We start from the raw sequence: 19,045 nt of genomic DNA, 5'->3' as shown, positions 1-19,045 counted from the left end.
AGGGGGATAGCGTCGCATAGGACATGGTGTACTTTTCTAATACAGTCTTCAGAATACCGAGAGCAGGAAAAAAAGAGAGAATATACATAATTACTCATGGTTACACATACACATACACATTTTCGTCACATCTATCAAATCAAACTCTTTTATACATCTGGCCAGAAAAACTGCATCACCGGCAGGCTGGGTCTTTTGGCAAGGCTTTTCAAGGGCAGGCTACCACTTGTCCCGTCGTCGGCGCTTCTCCTGCCCTCGTCGTTCTCTAGAGATTCGTACTGCTCGTACTCGTACTCCAAGGTTCCGAACTCAGGCTCTCTATTGAGTCCCTGCCACGGCGGCGGCGTCATCGGGGGGCTTCCATCATCCTCGGTGGGCTCCCGCAGCGCTGGAGGTGTCTTCACCGCACTCTCCAGCTCCTCCGGCACCGTCTCAAGGTATTCCGATGCCAGGCATCTGGGCAGCGTGTACAGATCGTGGTATTCGTGTACTTGGGCGGCGTCTGCGAAGGTCGGATCGGGTGCAAGGACGGGAGAGGCGAGCGCAGCCGAGCTGGCGACGCTCCAGTCCGACGAGGCAAAGCTTGGACAGGGCGTCACCGGCGTCACGGATGTGGTGGGGGACTCCCCTACTAGCCCGACTTGACTGCCATCCTCTTGTATCGAAGGCTGTGGCTTCCGCGCTCGTTCCCACGTATCTCTGCTGTTCAACTCCATATAGAGCTCGCCCAGCCGGCTAAAGATGGCCCGCTCCTGCTCCGACGCCTCGTCCAGCTTGCACCGCAGCAGGTTCAAGAGCTTCCGTAGTCTTCGCCGCGTCTTGCCCTCGGCGCCGGCCTGCAGCTCCGCCTGCGTCTGCGAGTATTCCTTGATGAGACCTTCGATCCGCCGCGTCTTCTGCTGCAGGTACGTGGTCAGGTAGGCCCGCTCGTGGTAAATGTCTTCATACGGCCGTGGAGCGAGAAGACAGTGCGTTCGGGACATCCGGCGGCGTGGATTTTCGGGCAGAAGTTTGGGCACATGTTGTAGTGGTTGTTTTGAGTCCTGAGTTCGATGGGCTGCGTCCATGCTGCTGAAGACGGCAGTGAATTTTTCCTGCTATGCTTTGTCGGTGTTGTTGATGATATCGTGCAAAACTGTCTGGCTCTGTGTAAGACTGGAACACTGTGCGAAGCATAGTCCTTTAAAGAACTGAATTCATTATCATAACTCAGGAGATAGAAAAAGGAGCTGAGGAATATAAAATCAATAGCGGACAAAGAAATAGCAATGTGGTATCGGCACTTGTTTCTACTTAGAGGCTGTGGCTTCGGCCACGCGTATCTGACCATAGGCTGGGCGCTATATTTTGAATTCCAAGATAATGGATGAATTTTCCAGGCTAGGCCGAATCTTGGTTAGCTCTTTTCTCTCTCGCCTCAGGCTACCGGTGAAAAAGCCGATAAATAATGTAGCGAGCCTAGCATGTGCCGGTTCTTTCTTTGATATTGTTTGTTGCGGGCGCCGTTGGTGGCGGCAGACGCCATGATCAACGACCATACAAGGCGCGGGGAGTTGTACTTTGGGCCCCCGCCACTAGTAGCCTAGCTGACGTGAAGCTGAATGAAGGCCTGCCCACCGTCGAGCTTGGGCTTTTTTTAGCCTTTGCTAGGCCGTAATCTGCTGCTTCCGCGGGGTGGACCAAGAGCCGGACAAAACGGCTTTGAAGAGCTGCTTTCTAATGAATGTTCTTCGGCTTGACCTTTGTTGCATACAGAACAAGTGGTTGTGTTGGCACAAAGTCTAGTCTTTGAGAACAAGAGGGAAAAAGAGCCGTGGCCTACCGTTCCTGCATGACATCCCGATCAATCACACAAACAACTTCAGATGGCAAAGCCGTCGTGCTTCGGGGCGTCGTTGAAACGCCACAGTCCCGCCTCTTGTGCAGCCTCGCGAACAGAAGCTACCTCGGTGTCATTGACAGGTCTATTGATATCATCGTACCTTGTTTGGCTACCGCCACCTTTATCACGCCTCTTTTGTCCCACATGTGCTCGTGGGGAGTACTGTTCCATGATGTTGACAAAGCAGTCTTTCGAGATCTCGGACGCTAGATACTTCATGATCTCCACCCCCTCGTGCTCGCGACCGGGCATCACGAGATGGCGGATCAGGAGACCCTGTTTGGCGATGCCGTCCCCAGTGAAGCACAAATCGCCCACTTGCGAGTGCATAGCCTTGACGCTCTCCTTGGCAGTCGCAGCGTAGTCGTCGGACTTGAGCAGGCGCCTGGATGTGCTCGGTTCCCACACTTTGAAGTCAGCCAGGTAAATGTCCACCAGCCCGTCCATCAGCTCCAGCGACGCCAGCGAATCAAAGCTCGACGTGTTGTAAACGATGGGAACGTTGAGGCCGAGCTCGCGGGCGTGAAGGATGCTGAGCGCCACTTGCGGCACGACGTGCTCAGGGGTAACAATGTTGATGTTGTGTACGTTGCCGACTGTCTGTAGCTTCATGTACCAGTCACCCAGTTCTTCAGGCGTCAGATCCATCCCGTTTCGTTGATGAGATATGTCGTGGTTCTGGCAGAAGACGCAGCGCAGATTGCAGCCGCTCATGAAGACGGCACCGCTGCCATTGTGTCCCTGTATACATGGCTCTGTAATATGAGGGAAAATTGATCCGTCAGCTCTGTGTAACCTTAAATCAGCAGTGAGGGAACCGAAGCCTACCTTCGCCGAAATGAGGAGCTATGACATTGACCTTGGCCTTGTCTCCGATAAGGCACATGCCCGTCGTCTCATAACGGTTAACGCCACACAAACGTGGACAAAGATTGCAATTCCGAAGATGGGCGTACGCCTTGGAGCGCTTCAGGGCAGCATCACGAGCGCCCAGCGTTTGATAGCGAGGCACGTAGCTGTCGAGCAGAAACGGCGGTGCCAGATGCAGCTTCCTCTGCTGGGGCCAGATCCCAGACGGCTGTCTGGAAATCGCATTTGCGAGACGGGCCGCGCGCACGAAATGGGCCATGTTGACAAGTTTGCCATCGGAGCGCTTGCAGTGTCTCGCGCCGTGCCGCCCTCGGGACCCAGTTGATGCTGTTTGGGTGTTGCACTTCGAAGATGTTGGCGGCAAGTTTGGGCCAACAAGCGGACTGTGAGGCTCTCCACCTCCCCAGTGCTGGGTCGCGCTACCGCGAGGTGGCAAACATGTTTTGCCCCGGACTTCCGGGATATGCTAGATTTGTTTATCATGCAAAATCAAGGGATGGCACTTGAACAGTCAGATGCATCCTTATCTTGTTTCTGGGGAAAAAAATTATCCACTACAGCAAGTTTGTCGGGCGTAGAACTGTCCACGCCCACGGTTTGGTGCCGCGACCGTGCTGTCGTCGAATACGGGAATATTGTTACCACAGAATTCAACTTGTGCTGATTCCCACCACGAGCTAAAGCTTGACCGCTAGCTTTGAATTTGCATTTCTGCTTGAATCATTCTACAAACCAATCCATCCAGATGCCAGAAGATCCCAAGGCTATGCTTTAGTTCGCTGATGCGGCTAGGCGGCTAAATATGCAAAAGATAAGTCGGATTGCTCATATACTTTTGAGTGTGGGAAACAAACTCAATCAAGCCCAATTATCTGCTCAAATGATCTTAGTCTGAAACGTGGGAAATTCATCGCCAACAAGTTCCTGTTGACACTTTCTGGCGGCCATGGAGACTGCGACAGCTTTTTTCCTCACCACCACGACTGTTTATCTACCAGGAAACTACAGAGAGGCTTAGTCTGCAGATCATGAAGCTCCTCAACTCGTATCGCTCGAAACCAAAAGGCAACTCTTTTAGTCCGGCATGTCCCAGCCTTTGTAGCTCCAGAAACAGTCCTAGACTCCGCCACAGACAGTTCGCATTCGCGAGGCTGTCTTAAATATCCGAAGCCTCCGCCGGTGTTTTTGTAAAACAATTTAAGGACTCGGACGCATGAACAATGGAACGACAATAAGTATATTCCTGATGCGCCTTGCCATTTTAGGAGACTAGTTCACGTGGCAGCCACATGTCGGTCGTCCAGGAACTCGGATAATTTTACTTGTTGGAGTATGGACTGATGTGCCAAGCGAATGATTATCCCCGAGCCACTCTATGGTGATTCGACGTCGAGTGGGCAATTATTAAACTGAGCGCGAGTATCCGTCCGTACCTGAACTTTAAGCACCGCAACCCGAAACTTGCATCACGAGAGTCCGTGCTCAGCCCGCCTGAGCGATGGAGTTGCTTAATCCCGCGTGCTCTACAGGCGGCTCAAGCGTTGCCTGATAAGTCCGAGTGTAGATACTCTATACGATGCATTGGATTCACCATTTGTTTAATTATAGCTCAATGTTCTGATTACGATACAAAAGGCAAAGCTTTTCCCCGAGTTTCAACTCTCCCTCTTACAGATTTCAACAATTCATCACTCTGTCTCTACACTTTCTTTCACTCTTTTAGTCTCTCCTTCATTTCTTTTCTTCATCTTCTAGACGGTCTTTTCGCAGTCAAAATGAGATTCACTGCTGCTGTTACGGCTTTCTTTGCCGCTTCCACTGTCTCCGCCGCTCCTGTCGCCGTAGACAGCCGCGGCGTCATTGCCGATGGCACCCAAAGACTCGGCAGCGAAATACAGAACTTGGCCAACAATGCAGGCAACATGATGGAACACGGCGGCGAGATGATCTCCAACGCCGTCACCCAGGCCGGCCAAGGTGCCGACAAGGCTGTCAGCACTGCCGAAGACATGGCCCAAAAGGCTGGGCAGGACGTGCAGGCTGCGGCGCAAAAAGCTGGACAAGACATGCAGCATGCGGCGCAAGAGGCTGCAGATAACGTCAAGGGAATGGTGCAGGAGGTCGGCAACGACGTCCAGGGCGCTGCCAACGCGGCCGGCCACCTGGCCAAGGGCGCAGGCAACCTCATGAACGGTATCGAGAAGGGACTGGCAAGCTGCGCCAGCGGCGAGAACGCTGCTTGCAACAAGTAAGGGCGACATAATCTTTCGTCCTTTCTTCAATTCATGCAAATTATACTACACCACCAACGACGACAACAACAATAATGGATGGGGCTGCTCTGTTGCAGGAACGCGGTAATGAAGCCATTCTACAAAGGCTGGCTCAAGTAGCAGGAAAATAGATATCAGTCAGCGTTAACAAGGAGTTGCATTTTTTTTCACAAGTAAACCTTTCCAAGCCGCAGTAACTGCGCATTGTGAAACTACAATATCGTGTTGCTGTGGCAGAATGGTATGAGTTTAATTGACTTCCTACGCATATGCAGCCAGCGCCAGGCACGAGCAAGTCTGCGCAATTCGAAGCGCGCTTTCAACTCGAAATGACTTGAGCCTCTGTGTGCCAAGCGAATTTTCCGCGAGAGGCACAGAATTTCAGGTTGAAGAGGGCCAGTCTTTATGGAAGCTTTTTTCTTCTCCTCTTGCAGCTGCGTTGTTGATGCTCCCATTTTGACCGGTCTAGGTAATTAAAGCCACTTATAGGGCTAGATCTCGGTGGCGCTCTGGGCCGATTTAGACTTGATCCCGCCCTCATGCAGCTGAAAAAAATCTTCGGTCGAATGACTTCGTTTTCGTCAAGTAAGCGTAGGCTCGCGACGCAACTATACTATAGCACTTTGGGACATGGGTGTGATCAGTGTTATGCTAGACATGATCTACTCGCATACAGTCAATACACACATGGACAAGATACGCCCGGCGGTTACGGGTGATTGGTCCGTAATCTATGACCAATGGATTCGACCAAACGTTTGCCAAAATAGAAGCCGAAATTTATCTAGTGCAAACCTGCTAGATTAGCGCTAACGAATCCTTATTTGCTGGCTTCTTAGCTCTCACTTAGTTCTGCAACGATTCAGGCACAGAAATGGTCCGTTTCTGGAAGCTAACATTTAAGCGAGTATGCTGTAACCCAGCCTAACCTGCGAGAACCGGCAGTTGAGTCTTTGGGGAAACCTCTCGACTGCATATGTTATATCACCAAGAATGTATTTTTGGTCTTGGTATTGAGCTGCTGCCCCGTACCACAACTTGAAAAGCAGGCACGGAGCGGCTTTCGTGTTGGTCGCGACCGTGCTGGACATGAGAAGCCCGGAACCACCCCCCGATGGCGCATGCACTCTGACTAGAACCAGGAACAACAGAACGCCTGGCGGAGCATATTCGCCGAATTTCATTCTAGACAGCCCCTTCCCTAGCCGATATGCCCCTTTATTACCCCATTTCACTCTATGGGTATTTGTTCAGGTCGGGATCAGCACCAGTGTCCTAGTGGTGAGAAGCCATCCCGATTAGGAAGGTCTTCAACGACACCAAATGCCGAGAGTTGGGTGTAGCGTCGCTTCGGCCTTGCACCCTGGGCTCATGGTAGAGCTCCGAAGGGGTAGAAGATAGGAGTAGATGTAGCAAAAGGGTGGTTTAGGAGCAATCAAAATCTAGGATAAATAGTATGGACCCCCTGGAGTAAGGCTGCGTTAAAGAACGGTAGATTCGGTATCAAATTATTATTAGACACCGCTACAGTCAAGATGGTCGCTATCAAGCTGAAGGCGGTATTTGCCGCTCTTCTGGCGGTCACCAAGGCCTCTCCCCTCCAAGACCTCGGACCGCTGTCCATCTTTGAGAAGCTTACAGCCCCTGCCACGGGCTGGGTGGCCAACGGAGATGCGCCCGCCGAGGCCGTGCTCAACATGCACATTGGCCTCAAGCAAAGGGACATCAAAGGTCTGGAGGAGAAGTTACTTGACATCTCCGACCCCAACAGCTCCAATTATGGCAAATGGCTGTCCAAGGAAGGGATCGAGCAGTACACTACTCCCTCGGCCCTCACCACCAATCTGGTGAAGCTTTGGCTGACGGCTCATGGCATAACGGGTGATGCAATCCAGCAGTCCTCTCCTGACTGGATTTCCTTCGAGGTTCCCGTCATCAAGGCCGAGTCGCTGCTCAAGACCAAGTACAGCCTGTTCCACGGCCAGGGCGACCAGGTCACGGCCCGCGCCCTCGAGTACTCCGTTCCCCAACTACTGCACGACCACATAGACACCATCCAGCCCACCACCGCCTTTCACAGCGACTTTGGTCCCAAAGAGGGTGCCGTCGCGCAAGCACCCGTCTCTGAGCGTGCCGTTGGTCGCGCATGCCCCGACGACGTGACAGCCGACTGCATCAACGACTACTACAACGTCGACTACACCGGCAAAGGCACGCAGAGCCTCGCCGTGACGGGCTTCCTCGACTTTTCCGCCAGCCACGGTGATGCCGCCAGTTTTCTAAAACGCTACTTCCCCAAGGGTCGCGGCAAAGACTTTGCCGACGCGACGGCGGGCAGCAACGTGCGGCCCAACAATGAGAACAACGCGACGCTCGAGGGCAACCTCGACACGCAGATTGCGCTGTCGGTCGGCTACCCCTCGGCCGTCACGTACCTCATGGTCGGGCCCAACAACCAAGCCCAGCCGAACCAGTACTTTGGCGACCAGCTCATCAGCTTCGGCCAGTGGATGAATGCCGCGTCCGACCCGCCGACTGTCATCTCCAGCTCGTACCTCGGCAGCGAGCCCGACTTTGGCAGCAGCTACAAGGACCGCATCTGCAACGAGTTTATGAAGGCCGGCGCCCGCGGTATCACCGTGCTCTTCTGCTCGGGCGACTTTGGCGTCTCGGGGCTCAACCACGAAAACTCGTGCCCCAACGGCTACATTCCGACATTCCCTGCCTCGTGCCCGTACGTTACTGCCGTCGGCTCTACCCAGTTTAACGGCCAAAAAGAGGCCGCCGCCGCTTTTCCTCAGGATGGCGCCACAGGTGGCGGTTTCTCGCGTTACTGGACGGCACCCAAGTACCAGAAAAACGACACCACCAGCTACGTCAACAGCCTGTCCTCGTCCTACAATGGAAAATTCACCAAGACTGGACGCGGCATCCCTGACGTCTCGCTCGTGGGCGTCAACTGGGACATAATCGTCAAGGGTCGATACATCCAGGCCTACGGCACGTCCGCCTCGACGCCTGCCTGGGCCTCGCTGCTGTCGCTGATCAACGACTACCGCCAGACGCTCGGCAAAGGTACGCTCGGCTTCCTCAACCCAGCGCTGTACGGCAACAAGGAGGTCCGCGCCGCGCTCCGCGACGCGGTGGGTGGAAGCAGCAAGGGCTGCGGCGAGACGGGGCTCCCTGCGACCAAGGGCTGGGACGCAGCGACTGGCCTGGGCTCGTTGGATTTTGCAGCTCTGCGCGAGGCTCTCGCCAAGCTCTGAGCGCTTCTGGCTCCCCTCGTATATGGCTGTTTCGTACAAATCAGTATATATTGTATATTGTTTCTAGTGTATTGAATTTAGTTCCTGGTTTCTTTATTATCCAGAGAGGCTTTCATTCATTAGTCGAGCGTCGTACTTCTAACTCAGCTCTTGGGTTTCTTGATTCCGCCGGATTTGTGTTGTCGCGCGACACTACAGCCTTGTAAGCCGATTTCTGCTCCCCAATCCTACTGGTAACGCTTCTTCGAAGTGATTTTACGGATGTAGTCTATATGCCCTTCCACTCTTCGCTCGCATGTGCAGCGTAAAGTCAACGAAATAAGGTAAATAGAGAAGTATCAAGCCCGGACCAAGTGGCAGAAAACTAGCTGTCAGCCAGCCTCATGATGGGGCTACATTATGGTCGCAAACTTGTTTCCAACCCATTTTTTTGTTTTGTAGTATGACTTCTATCCGCTTGTTGCTGTGACAGTTTGGCACGTACTTTCTTGGCCTGCTGTCTTGTCTGAGGCAGCGTTCATGCAACAATCGTGGCGTACGCCAGGTTAAGTTTGCCCCAAGGGTAATTTAACGCCAGCCACAAAACCTAGACATATTTTTTCCGTATCAGAAAGGCGCTTGGAGGCTATTCAATTGATTGTACTGGACTGCTGCGCCAAAACGCGCATATCTGATTTGCTCGCCGTGAATTCGATCCTGCCATGAACGACTTGGAAATACTGCTCGAGACTACCTTGCTGGCAAGAAGAAAAGGAAAATAACTGAATAAATCGCACTCGACAAAGAGCTTGATGGTACTACAAACACTCCGACGTAGAGTCTCTAGGTCATGTGACTGGCGGGAAGGCATCTGCCTGGCGATGGGAGAGAGTTCACTTTTTGACTTCACATCACGCACAACGCCATAGAACTGTAATAGTGTGGCGGAAAGACGAGAAGACCTATCAATTTGCGCTGAACGATACAACTATCTACTTAAAGTCCTTCTGCCCGCCTTTCTGTAGCACGACATGTTTTCTTCATGCCGCAGCCACTACTTTGTCCAGCTTGGAGACAACCGCCACAGAGACTTTGCCAGGTCTTTACGACCTTTCAATCAAACCTCCGACAATATAACATAATCTCGAGCAACACACTCGCGAGAAACGAAACCTCAAATACCAGGATCTGGAAGAACAAATTTCACCATAGAATCCTAAAGATGGAGCTTACAGAAGAGAAAAGATTCGTCAAAACATCGATTTTCATGCTATCCGATACACACGGCATGACACTTGACGAAAGAATTCCCGATGGTCCCGTCGCAGACGTCTGTGTTCACGCGGGGGATCTGACTGAAGAGTCAAAACTGGAAGAATTCCATTCAGCAATCGCGCTTCTGCGAAGGATAGATGCGCCGTTGAAGCTCGTCATCGCCGGAAACCACGACTTCACACTCGATACGCCAAGTTTCAAACAGAAAATCCGAGAAATCAAGCCACGTCTCGAGCCAACACTGGTCAAGAAATTCTACGGCGATTATGAAGAAGCCAGGCAATTGCTACTAAACGCCAAGGAGGAGCATGGAATCCATCTGTTGAACGAAGGAACGCATGAGTTCATGCTCCCAAATGGAGGCAAGCTACGGGTCTACGCCAACCCGTACACGCCATCGCTCGGCGATTGGGGCTTCCAGTACCGCCCAGACGACGGCCGCAATTTCGCCATCGAGGACGGGACCAACATTGTCGTCACTCACGGCCCCCCGCGGGGCATCCTAGACCGCACCAACAATCGAGAGCGCGCCGGCTGCCCAGACCTCTTCGCGGCCGTCGCCAAAGCAAAGCCGCAGATACACTGCTTCGGCCACATCCACGAAGGATGGGGTGCGAAGGTAGTTGCCTGGCGCAGCAAGCTGAGCGAGAAGCCGTCGTTTCTCACAGACATTGACAATTCCGCCTCCAGCATCGTCGAGCAGCTCACTACCCTTCACGAGACCAAATTTGACAGTCTCGAAGACGCAGATGCCAAGAGGAAGAAGCTGGAAAATTACAAATTGCATAAGTACTGCACTGCCAGCGTGCGTGCACGGGACGAGGGCGACATTGGCAGGACCTTGTTTGTAAACGCATCCATCAAGGGCGACTCGTCGTCGGATGTCGATCTGCAGCTACCCTGGCTCGTGGACGTCATGCTGTCCCGCGAGCCAGACCCTGTCGATTCGTCGGCGGCGACACCCTCGTACAGCAAGGATATCTCTGCTGCTGCCTCTTGCGGTGACTCTAGCCCCGAAGAGGGGGTACAGGAGGAGCAAAAGAAACTGATCACGGAGAGTACATCCGCAAAGAGCTGTAGGAGGAAACTTCCCTCGGAGCGCACACGGTATACGGAAAAGACCGCATGGGAAAAACGACCGTTGGAGGTGGATCATCAAGCAGAATCGGGTTCACAACCCAAGACGCGGCGGCAATTGCCCAAAAACAGATGAACTCGTGTGACGGCATTGCCTGGTGAGTTGGAGGTTTTATTAGGTAACTGGATACTTACCCGTGGCGCATACGGCGTCTCGTCTCATAGCCCGTGTCGCGGGCTTACTCAAGCAGCCGTGATAGCGGCGCAATGTTAAGTTTTTTTTTTTTGTGAGCGTTGCTGTTCCCAAGGCATCATCAACCTCACTCTACTTCTCTTAAATTGCTGCTCACACTACTACTGCCGCTGTCGCCGCTGTCGTTGCTATTGTGGCTATCTTCGCCGCCGCTGATCTTCCTAACTTTTAGCACCAGCCAAATGGGACAGTATGGTCAACAGTCATTACATTACATGTTTAAGAATAACTACCAATATTTCAAGATACAATAAGCAAGCGCATTATCCAATCTTTTCAGCTATTGGCCTTCGCATAAAAACATAAAAATTTCAAGAAAAAATTCAAGTATCCCAAGTGTTTTTGTCATTATAGCCCAGGTTCAACCAAAATGTACAAGCAATTCGTTTATGCACGTACAGCCTCGGCAGTCTAGGCCAAGGTGCGCCTGATAGCACACGGGTATCAAAAAAGTACACAAACGTTAGTATATCTCCCCTTAGTAGGCGGGCTTTTCCGTGTAAATGGGAGGACGAGCGTTATCCTCGTCCCAGTGAATCTTGTTCTTGTCGTCGATAGTGCACCCGGCATCGGAGATGGGGATAACCTTGGAAGTCTCGGCAATCTCCTGCTTGGAGACACCAGCGACGTCCTCGGGAATCCACAGGTTGGGGACTTGCTGGTAAGCAGCAGGGGGCAGGTAAGCCTGGTCGGCGGCCTCGGCGGAGATCTCGTTGTTCACGTCGTAGTCGTCAGCAGGGATGAGCTTCTGAAGAACATGGTAGTCGGAGTAGATCCATGGCTGGAGGAACCGCGACAAGATGTTCCCCTTGGGCTTGGCAGCGGCAGGAGCAGCAGCGGAGCTGCCGTTGGCGTGTGCACCGTTGGAGTGAGCACCATTGGCGCCGTTGCTAGCAGTGGCACCGTTGGTTCCCTTCTCGGCAGCCTCAGCCTTCTTGTAGTCGACAGCAGGGTCCAGACCAGCAGTACCAAGATGACCGGTGGCCAGCTGGGACTCGGCCTCCAAGCTGGTGGGGATACCACGCAGAAGAGGGGCGAAGGTCTTGAGAAGAGTGATGTTGTACAGGATAGTGAAGATGACGAAAACGGCCATCAAGACGGCCGGCCCAGGGGTCTTGGCGATGACGAAAAGGGCAAAAATGCAGACTTCACCAAGGTAGACACCGACAAAGAGCTGTTTGAGGGCACGGGGGTAAATTAGACCCTTGGTGTCGACAGTAGTCTGGCTGACAAAGATCAGGTTGTAACGGTAGGCGAGGTAGAAGAGGAAGAGACCGATAGTGGACCAGAACAGCATGAGGGGGGCGATAACCGAGTATGTGATACCGATGACGACGATGTTGGTGTAAACGGGAAGGATGCTGCCCCAGAGCACACCGGCGAGAGTGGTCCACTTCTGGAAGAGGGCGCGAGGGGTACCGGAGAGGTAGTTGTAAAGCAGTCTGAAGACGAAAAGTCCGACAACTTGCGTGAGAGTACCAATGGCGATAGTCAGCCCCTGAACAATAAAGTACGAGATGTAGAAGTTGGCGGCCTTGGGGATGTTTTGAGCGAGGATAGGGAGGACATTGCTAGTATTCTGGGCGATGTCGACGATGGAATCGGCAAAAGCGTTGGTCATGGTGCGGACAAGGAAGACCTGGATGACCTGGAACACAAAGTACGCGTTCTGAGTGAAGAGTTCGGCCTCCGTGTTGGTTTTGGCGCCAGCCAGGTGAGAGAAACCGCGCATGAAGACGGGTACGAGGGACATAAGGATGGCAAGAGCAACAGAGGGCAGCAAGTTAGAGACAACACCAAGAATGACCTTGGGAATGGAATTGATCCAGCCCAGCCCAGGGAGAGCTTTGATGGTGTCGACAGAAGAAATGACACCAATGATAGCAACAGGGATAGCCCAGAAGATGACCAGTGCAGCGACGGCAGCGTAGACGGCATAGCGACGAATGACGAGCTGCCACCAGGGAAGACGAAGGTTCTTCCAAATGACATCCTGGGGCTGAACTCCGATAGCCTTGGGGTCCATGTGGAGAGCAGTGTGATGACTGACACTCTGGTAGGCATCCTGGGCTTCGCGCTGGGTGTTGAACTCGATGAAGACGGCGGGGACCCTGGTGTAGTTGCCAGCGAGGTATTGGTCTTGAGCGGCTTGAACCTTCGGGATGCTCTCCTTGAGCTCGGAACGACCCCACTCAATAGTGTCAACCTTCTTGCCCAAGAGACCGAGGAAACCGAGACGGTGCGAGGGACGCTTCTTGTCGGGAACCCAGCGCGAGGCAATGTTGCCAGTCTCGGCATCGCGAGTGACGGCAGTCTGCTCCTCGGAATTGCCACCCTTCTTCTTCAATTCCTTGGCGCGGGCCTTGTTGACAGCCTTGATGAGGCTGACCTCCCCCTTTTCAAGCTTGAGAGCGGTTTCGTCGCGCTTCTTGACCTCCTCCTCGAGCTCCTTGACATCACCAGCGATCCAGAGGTTGCGAATAGCACCAGGGTACATGGCCTGGAGACGGGTCTCGTCAAGGTAGTCCTGGGGAACATTGGTGAAGAGGACAGTGCGAGCCGAGATGCGGCGGGCATAGTTGGGGTGGTTGAAGAAGGCGTTACGAATGTTAATGTAGAAGATGAGCTCGCGCGTAATCATGTACATGATGAAGCCGTAGACGGCCCAGCCAACAAAGCAGTGAGCGTAGTAGTAGTTCTTGTGGGTGTCGGGGTCGACATTGCCGAAGGAGAGAATGTCGAGTTCCTTCAGGCCGCCACCGCCGGTCGCATTAACAGGGAATAGAATGGGCCAAGTGATGCACAGGCTGACAAACGCCATGATGGTGCAGACCTTGAGGTAGCGGATGAAAAGATAGGCGTCAAGGCTCTGGTGGCGGAGAGCTGTCTCGTCAGGGAGTTTCCAGAACGGACCGATCCAATTGAACCAGCCCTTGGGGAGAGCAGGGGACCGTTGACTGAAGTCGAGGTTAGTTTGGCAATGACGGCATCAAGACGCCTGTTTTACTTACTACGACCGAAGTGACCCGAGATAAGCTCTCGGTTCATAGAATCGCGTCTGCGAACGTCTGGCAACGAGCCAGATGACGAAGTAGACTGCGGAGAGCGCCAGGACGGGTACTAGCGTCGAAATCATGCCTGGTATACAACTGTCAGCATAGGAAGAATGGCGCGGCGAAGGCTGCGATGCAGCAGCGAGGCGACGAACCCGAGAGCGAAGAAGACGAGGATTCCCGGGCTGAGCCCTGGTTTTTGTCCTTGTTGAGAGCATCGTTAATCCAGCTGATAAAGGCACCCATGGCAGCTGAGTTGTCGACTGCTACGCGCAGCGACTATGCGATTGCTGAGAGTAGTTCGCGTTTGCGTGAATGTGGTGAAGCCTGCGAGGTGCGATTGCAGGGCTGGCGCAGTTGACGGAGTAAGAGAAGAAAGGGAAGACCGAATGGTGGTCCGTGTGGGCGAGCCGGACGGGTTTTGTCTGAAATGGCCCAGTATCTGGTTGCGCAGGGCGAGACACAAGCGGTCGCGTACGGGGGAGATTTGAGTTTGCGGCTAATCTCGAGTGTGTGTGCGGCCTGGGTTGTCTTGGTGTTGCCAGGACCGCGAGGTAGCTGTGGACGCTTTGTTTACTGCAAACGGCAACAAGGCGAGACACTGTGTGATGAGGCAATCGACCACGGGGCAGCGATTGGGAGGAGGAGAAGAAGAAGAAGAAACCGAGACACGAGAATCGAGCCCGGCGCCTGCAGAGTTAAAAAAGAATCGATCGTTGCTTGGAGGGACAGGGGGCAGGCGATCAGGCGCAAGGAAATTAATCAGAAGCTGGCCCAGCAAAGGAAGCTCAAGCTGCAGGCCAGACGGCGGGAAAAGCGCCCTAGCAAGAGGTACAGCAGGGCAGGACAGGGTCAAAGACGTAATAAGTCAGTGTCTTGGGCCATGGTGCGGCTTGACGCTACTGCTAGCGCTACGAGTGGAGGATAAGGTAGGCCATGTCGAGAAAGCGTGCGTGACAACGTGAGGAGTCGTGGGCTTGAGTGCCGACTGGTACTGGTAGCGGCCGTGATGGTGCAGGACCGGTGGGGCGCGGGCTGCCTGTGAGCGGTGGATGCCGATCTGGAGCTGGGCCCAAGTGGGGCGCCAGAGACCAGAGGAGCTGAAGCTTCAGAGTGCAAAGAAAGCCAAGAGGCCTCTGCTGCGGGCATGTGAGTGCCGGACGAGGCCTGGCGCGCTGGAACTCGCAGGAGGCTTGCAGGGGCGATATATTGGCACAGTGTGCATGTGCCGTGCAGTGCAGTTCAGGGCATGACAATTGAGGCGGCATCAAATCAACATTGGAGATGCATCGCAGCAAAAAAAAACTCGAGTCAAGAACACTACAAACGTCTTACTAGTACAGGTGAAAACGTGCTGTCGCATCTCGCTTGCATGTTTTTGTCTTGCCTGCTGTTGATCGCTACCAAGCTCGTCTGCGTCGTCACACGGCACTGTCGTCTTACAGGCTACACAGTGCCCGTCCTCTTTACAGTACAGCCAGGGCAGCATCCACCGCAGACTCAGTAGCGGCTTGCCATTCCGGTACAGGCCAGCGCGGCATGTCCAGCCCAGCAACAGCCTACTGGCCAGCCAGCAACGACATCACAAACACTGCGTCATTGCCTCTTCACGATACTACACCTCTAGGTATGCCATTGCCCCCGCATCGCCTGGACATGGTTCGCCGCCTTTTGGCGCCATCACCGAGCATCATTCATCTCTACCTACCGGTAAACATTCCTTGCTCTATATTTTCCTTCTTCGTTCCCTCTGCCTCGCTTGCACGCTTCGTCTCCACTGGCAGCTCGATGCAATTTTAAAAATTTTCCCCTTCGTCTGCTCGTACCGTCGCGCGCTGCCGCTAGCAGAGCTTCCGCTAGCAAATAGCGGGCTGCAGGCGCTGGGAATCCCGATTTGAGTGCCAAGGTGGGTTCCCTTTTGCCTTTCAATGCTACCCCATCTGCCCCTGTATTTCAACAGCACCATCGCTGCTGGGTCGCGCACGCTGCCGGATGAGCGCTCCACCACTGGCGAATTGCAGACCCCACCTCGGAACAGAATGGCCTCAGATATCAATTCATTGCAGAGAGCGACGATAGCCATGATATGATGCCCGCGTACTAGTAGAAACCCAATCTGGTGGCCATTGTGACGCTGCCACGCCGCACCTTTCTTACTGATATTACACGGCCGTTGTCAGTGGTGTGATGCTGCACCTGCCGCACTGTGCTGGTACTGGTATGGATATCATGATCCCCCTTGGCTGGGCAGCTGGCAAGTTGGGCGAGCCTCGACTGCCACCAATATGCTAGGGTGCTCGCCCACATCCTTGCCCAGCTGGTCCTGCCGCGCCACAGTCACACTGCCACAACCAGACAGCTGGCGACGCCTCCACGCCTCCACCTGGCACCTTGCAGTGAGCAGCCCAAAGATTTTGCCAGCTGCCAGCTGCCTCTCATCCGTTTGCTGGGTGATATTTATCAACTGTCCCATTCAATGTATCTCTTGGTCTCTCAGTATTGCCTTTCTCTTTTCCACTAGGCCTCCACAGTCGTCAATTTCATCACACCCTCTCTTCCATATCCTAGACGCCGCCGCTCATCCTTCACTACTTGACACTCACACAATCAACATCCCTCCACCTCTCCTTCACAATCCTCGGCTCGACGAGATCCGACTGTTTGGGTGCCGTGGCTGCCAATTTGTGGTCCCTCACTCAGGCATGTCTGCGTCATCCCCTGTCGCATGCACCACAACCAGCGCACAATCGCCAATTACCCCTCTTGTCCTACAGGACAGTCGATAAACTTTTATAATCGGCAGCGCGACACGGGCAGACCACAACACAACGGCAGTGTATCTAGCCAACATTTATTAATCGTCCTGTCTAGATTTGGCGCGCGCCTTTGACCTTCAGCTACCACTGCACCCAGTATCCCCAGGCTAGTCAGCGCCTTGTTGTTCTAGACATGCGTTGCAATCGTCATGACTGCCTTCCGCCTTTCAACCCGATTACCTGGACCATTAATTTCTATCAGGGAATCATATAACCGAGAAGAAGGGGGGCGCGAGATTGTCGAAGTGGAGAGCAAAGAGTCTGTCTTCCGTTGTCGATCCGTCCTGTGAGCATGTACTCCGTACTGGTAAAAAACGGCATCCCCATTGACATCAAGAATTCAATCTGGAGCTGAAAAGAATTGGCCGGTGCGGATTACGAGCCGGAATTGGGCCTTGGTTTCCAGCGTCCGACCTGCTGCAATGCTTGTCCCAGACCTCCAAATTGATAGGCCGCAGGGTCTCGCATCCTTTGCAGTCAGGCTTGGCGTGGGAAGCTCCAAACCTTGTCCAAGTGTGGAAACGGCGCTCAACTCCGGTTGATCATTACATCACCATCCCTTGGCTTTGTTGTCTGTCCAAAACCGACGGCTCTAAAAATTCCCTTGCCAATAGGTTTCTTTATTATGGGATGAGACACCAACCTTGCCTTTGTTCCATCACTTTCACGCTCGGTCCAGCAAGTTAGATTTTTAACTCGGCCAGGTCTCGAGTTTGGAACGCACAGACGGTCAAGGCTGTGAAACGCGTCCAGACGAAGCAACGCAAGGCCTCAGTGGTAAATTTACAGGCGAATGCGCTCCGCCCGCAACTAGGCACTAGTCACGATTGGCATTCGCGGCTTCGTGGCTTTGATCTCACTTAATCCTGTTGCGCGCTTGATGAAGTGCAATAGCCTTTCTTTATCCAACTCTAGCTTGTGTGTGACTCTATGGCGCAAAATGAAGCAGAATATTACTTTCGCTCGAGACTACTCTATGATGCCAATCGCCTCTTGATCATACCGTAATGAGGTGTGTCAAACAACATGAAAGCACCCAGATCTTCGAATCCAGCCGCTTGATATAGTGGTCGTCCTGCCGGTGTCGCAATCAGGTATGCGTCCTTGCGTTGCTCTTGTGCCTTTTCCAGGCCCCAATTGAGCAGCATTTTTCCAATTCCTCTGCGCTGCTGGCCTGGATCAACTCCTAGGTAGTCGAGATCTGCTTCGTGTCAGTGGGCGTATTGTTCACCGCCTGCGACCGTATCATCGATACTCACACCACATGTGCTTCGAACCATCCTTGCCCAGAAAGTCAACAGTAGCCTCGTGGCTTGCTCTTCGCAATTCGTTGTACGCCTCTTCGTCCAGTGTTTCGCATGGAACAACGCCCTTGGTCATGGACTCGCCGGCCTGGCCTTCCGGTAGCGGCTCTTCCCACATAGAAAAGCCGACAATCTTGTCATCTAACTGGTCATCCGTCACGACCATCAGTATGATTCGTTCTGTTTGCATCTTGATGCCCTTGCGCGTGCGTCGCCATGCCATGGCCGGGTCCTCTGGCTTGGGGACGGCCGGCTGGAGACGCGCCGGGAATAGGTTGCGTGCAATGGCATCTGTGGCGGGGTCAAATGCAGCAGTGGCCAGGCGGGCGATGGCGTCTGTGTCGGCCTCCGTGGCCACTCTCATTTGAAGAGGCATTTTGCCGTCGAGTACGTTCCGCTGCAATTGTGCAAAATATCCGATTTGTACACCGCTTATAGGGTAATCCAAGCAGCAACTTGCTTGCGATTGCGTGATGGATTGTTCGGAATTAATTGAGGCCCACTGCACGCACAATGACGAAAAAGTGCGTGCCGGTTTTTAAATCGAGCTTCCGGCTCCGATACGAATGACTCTGTTGGGCGCGCCCTCCGCAGTGGAGACTGGCCCGCGGACGGCGCCGCTCCGGTAGGAGTCATCAACAACTGTTTCGGTGTAAGTGTCGCCGTGACCGACGATATCTTTGTCATTCATTCAACTTAGTCACGTCAATTTCGGATTATATGGCCAGAGTATTTCAGGAGATGGGCCACGAAATAGCGAAGAGCGTAGGCCATGTACCATGGACGCTCGGGGCAATTTTGTGTAAAACAAAGCAGCGAAGATTGGCTGTTGCGTCGTCGGCCGTCGACAATGATGCATGATCAAAGGCTGTTTGCTATCAGCTTTATAAATAGCTTCATTTCTTTATTCGACGCTTAAGCCAGGGCCAGGCACTTCAAAGGCAGACTGTGTTATATAACATCACATCATTGCCATTGCTTTGACGCAGCATGACGC

At 53.4% G+C, this 19,045-nt stretch overlaps 7 protein-coding genes across 7 annotated transcripts; 3 read left to right on the top strand and 4 right to left on the bottom strand.

The window, feature by feature from the left end:
* Window positions 1-149: 149 nt before the first annotated feature.
* LMH87_010049 (uncharacterized protein) lies at window positions 150-1,067 on the bottom strand (the record flags this gene model as incomplete). Its single annotated transcript, XM_056197145.1, has 1 exon — window positions 150-1,067. One exon carries the CDS (start codon window positions 1,065-1,067, stop codon window positions 150-152), a length of 918 nt encoding a protein of 305 aa, XP_056054224.1.
* Window positions 1,068-1,861: 794 nt separating this feature from the next.
* LMH87_010048 (uncharacterized protein) lies at window positions 1,862-3,011 on the bottom strand (the record flags this gene model as incomplete). The annotated part of the gene is made up of 2 exons (XM_056197144.1): window positions 1,862-2,637; window positions 2,711-3,011. The coding sequence occupies 2 exons, from the start codon at window positions 3,009-3,011 to the stop codon at window positions 1,862-1,864; spliced, it is 1,077 nt and encodes a 358-aa protein (XP_056054223.1).
* Window positions 3,012-4,527: 1,516 nt separating this feature from the next.
* LMH87_010047 (uncharacterized protein) lies at window positions 4,528-5,004 on the top strand (the record flags this gene model as incomplete). Its single annotated transcript, XM_056197143.1, has 1 exon — window positions 4,528-5,004. The coding sequence occupies one exon, from the start codon at window positions 4,528-4,530 to the stop codon at window positions 5,002-5,004; it is 477 nt and encodes a 158-aa protein (XP_056054222.1).
* A 1,556-nt stretch (window positions 5,005-6,560) lies between these two features.
* Window positions 6,561-8,291, top strand: LMH87_010046 (uncharacterized protein; the record flags this gene model as incomplete). Its single annotated transcript, XM_056197142.1, has 1 exon — window positions 6,561-8,291. One exon carries the CDS (start codon window positions 6,561-6,563, stop codon window positions 8,289-8,291), a length of 1,731 nt encoding a protein of 576 aa, XP_056054221.1.
* Window positions 8,292-9,492: 1,201 nt separating this feature from the next.
* Window positions 9,493-10,758, top strand: LMH87_010045 (uncharacterized protein; the record flags this gene model as incomplete). The annotated part of the gene is made up of 1 exon (XM_056197141.1): window positions 9,493-10,758. The coding sequence occupies one exon, from the start codon at window positions 9,493-9,495 to the stop codon at window positions 10,756-10,758; it is 1,266 nt and encodes a 421-aa protein (XP_056054220.1).
* Window positions 10,759-11,353: 595 nt separating this feature from the next.
* LMH87_010044 (uncharacterized protein) lies at window positions 11,354-14,174 on the bottom strand (the record flags this gene model as incomplete). The annotated part of the gene is made up of 3 exons (XM_056197140.1): window positions 11,354-13,832; window positions 13,887-14,013; window positions 14,084-14,174. 3 exons carry the CDS (start codon window positions 14,172-14,174, stop codon window positions 11,354-11,356), a joined length of 2,697 nt encoding a protein of 898 aa, XP_056054219.1.
* Window positions 14,175-17,718: 3,544 nt separating this feature from the next.
* LMH87_010043 (uncharacterized protein) lies at window positions 17,719-18,424 on the bottom strand (the record flags this gene model as incomplete). The annotated part of the gene is made up of 2 exons (XM_056197139.1): window positions 17,719-17,945; window positions 18,004-18,424. The coding sequence occupies 2 exons, from the start codon at window positions 18,422-18,424 to the stop codon at window positions 17,719-17,721; spliced, it is 648 nt and encodes a 215-aa protein (XP_056054218.1).
* Window positions 18,425-19,045: the final 621 nt, after the last annotated feature.

This window comes from Akanthomyces muscarius, chromosome 5, assembly GCF_028009165.1.
Source record: "Akanthomyces muscarius strain Ve6 chromosome 5, whole genome shotgun sequence".
Taxonomy (NCBI): Eukaryota; Fungi; Ascomycota; class Sordariomycetes; order Hypocreales; family Cordycipitaceae; genus Akanthomyces; species Akanthomyces muscarius.
This window is presented reverse-complemented; position numbering and strand designations above follow the sequence as displayed.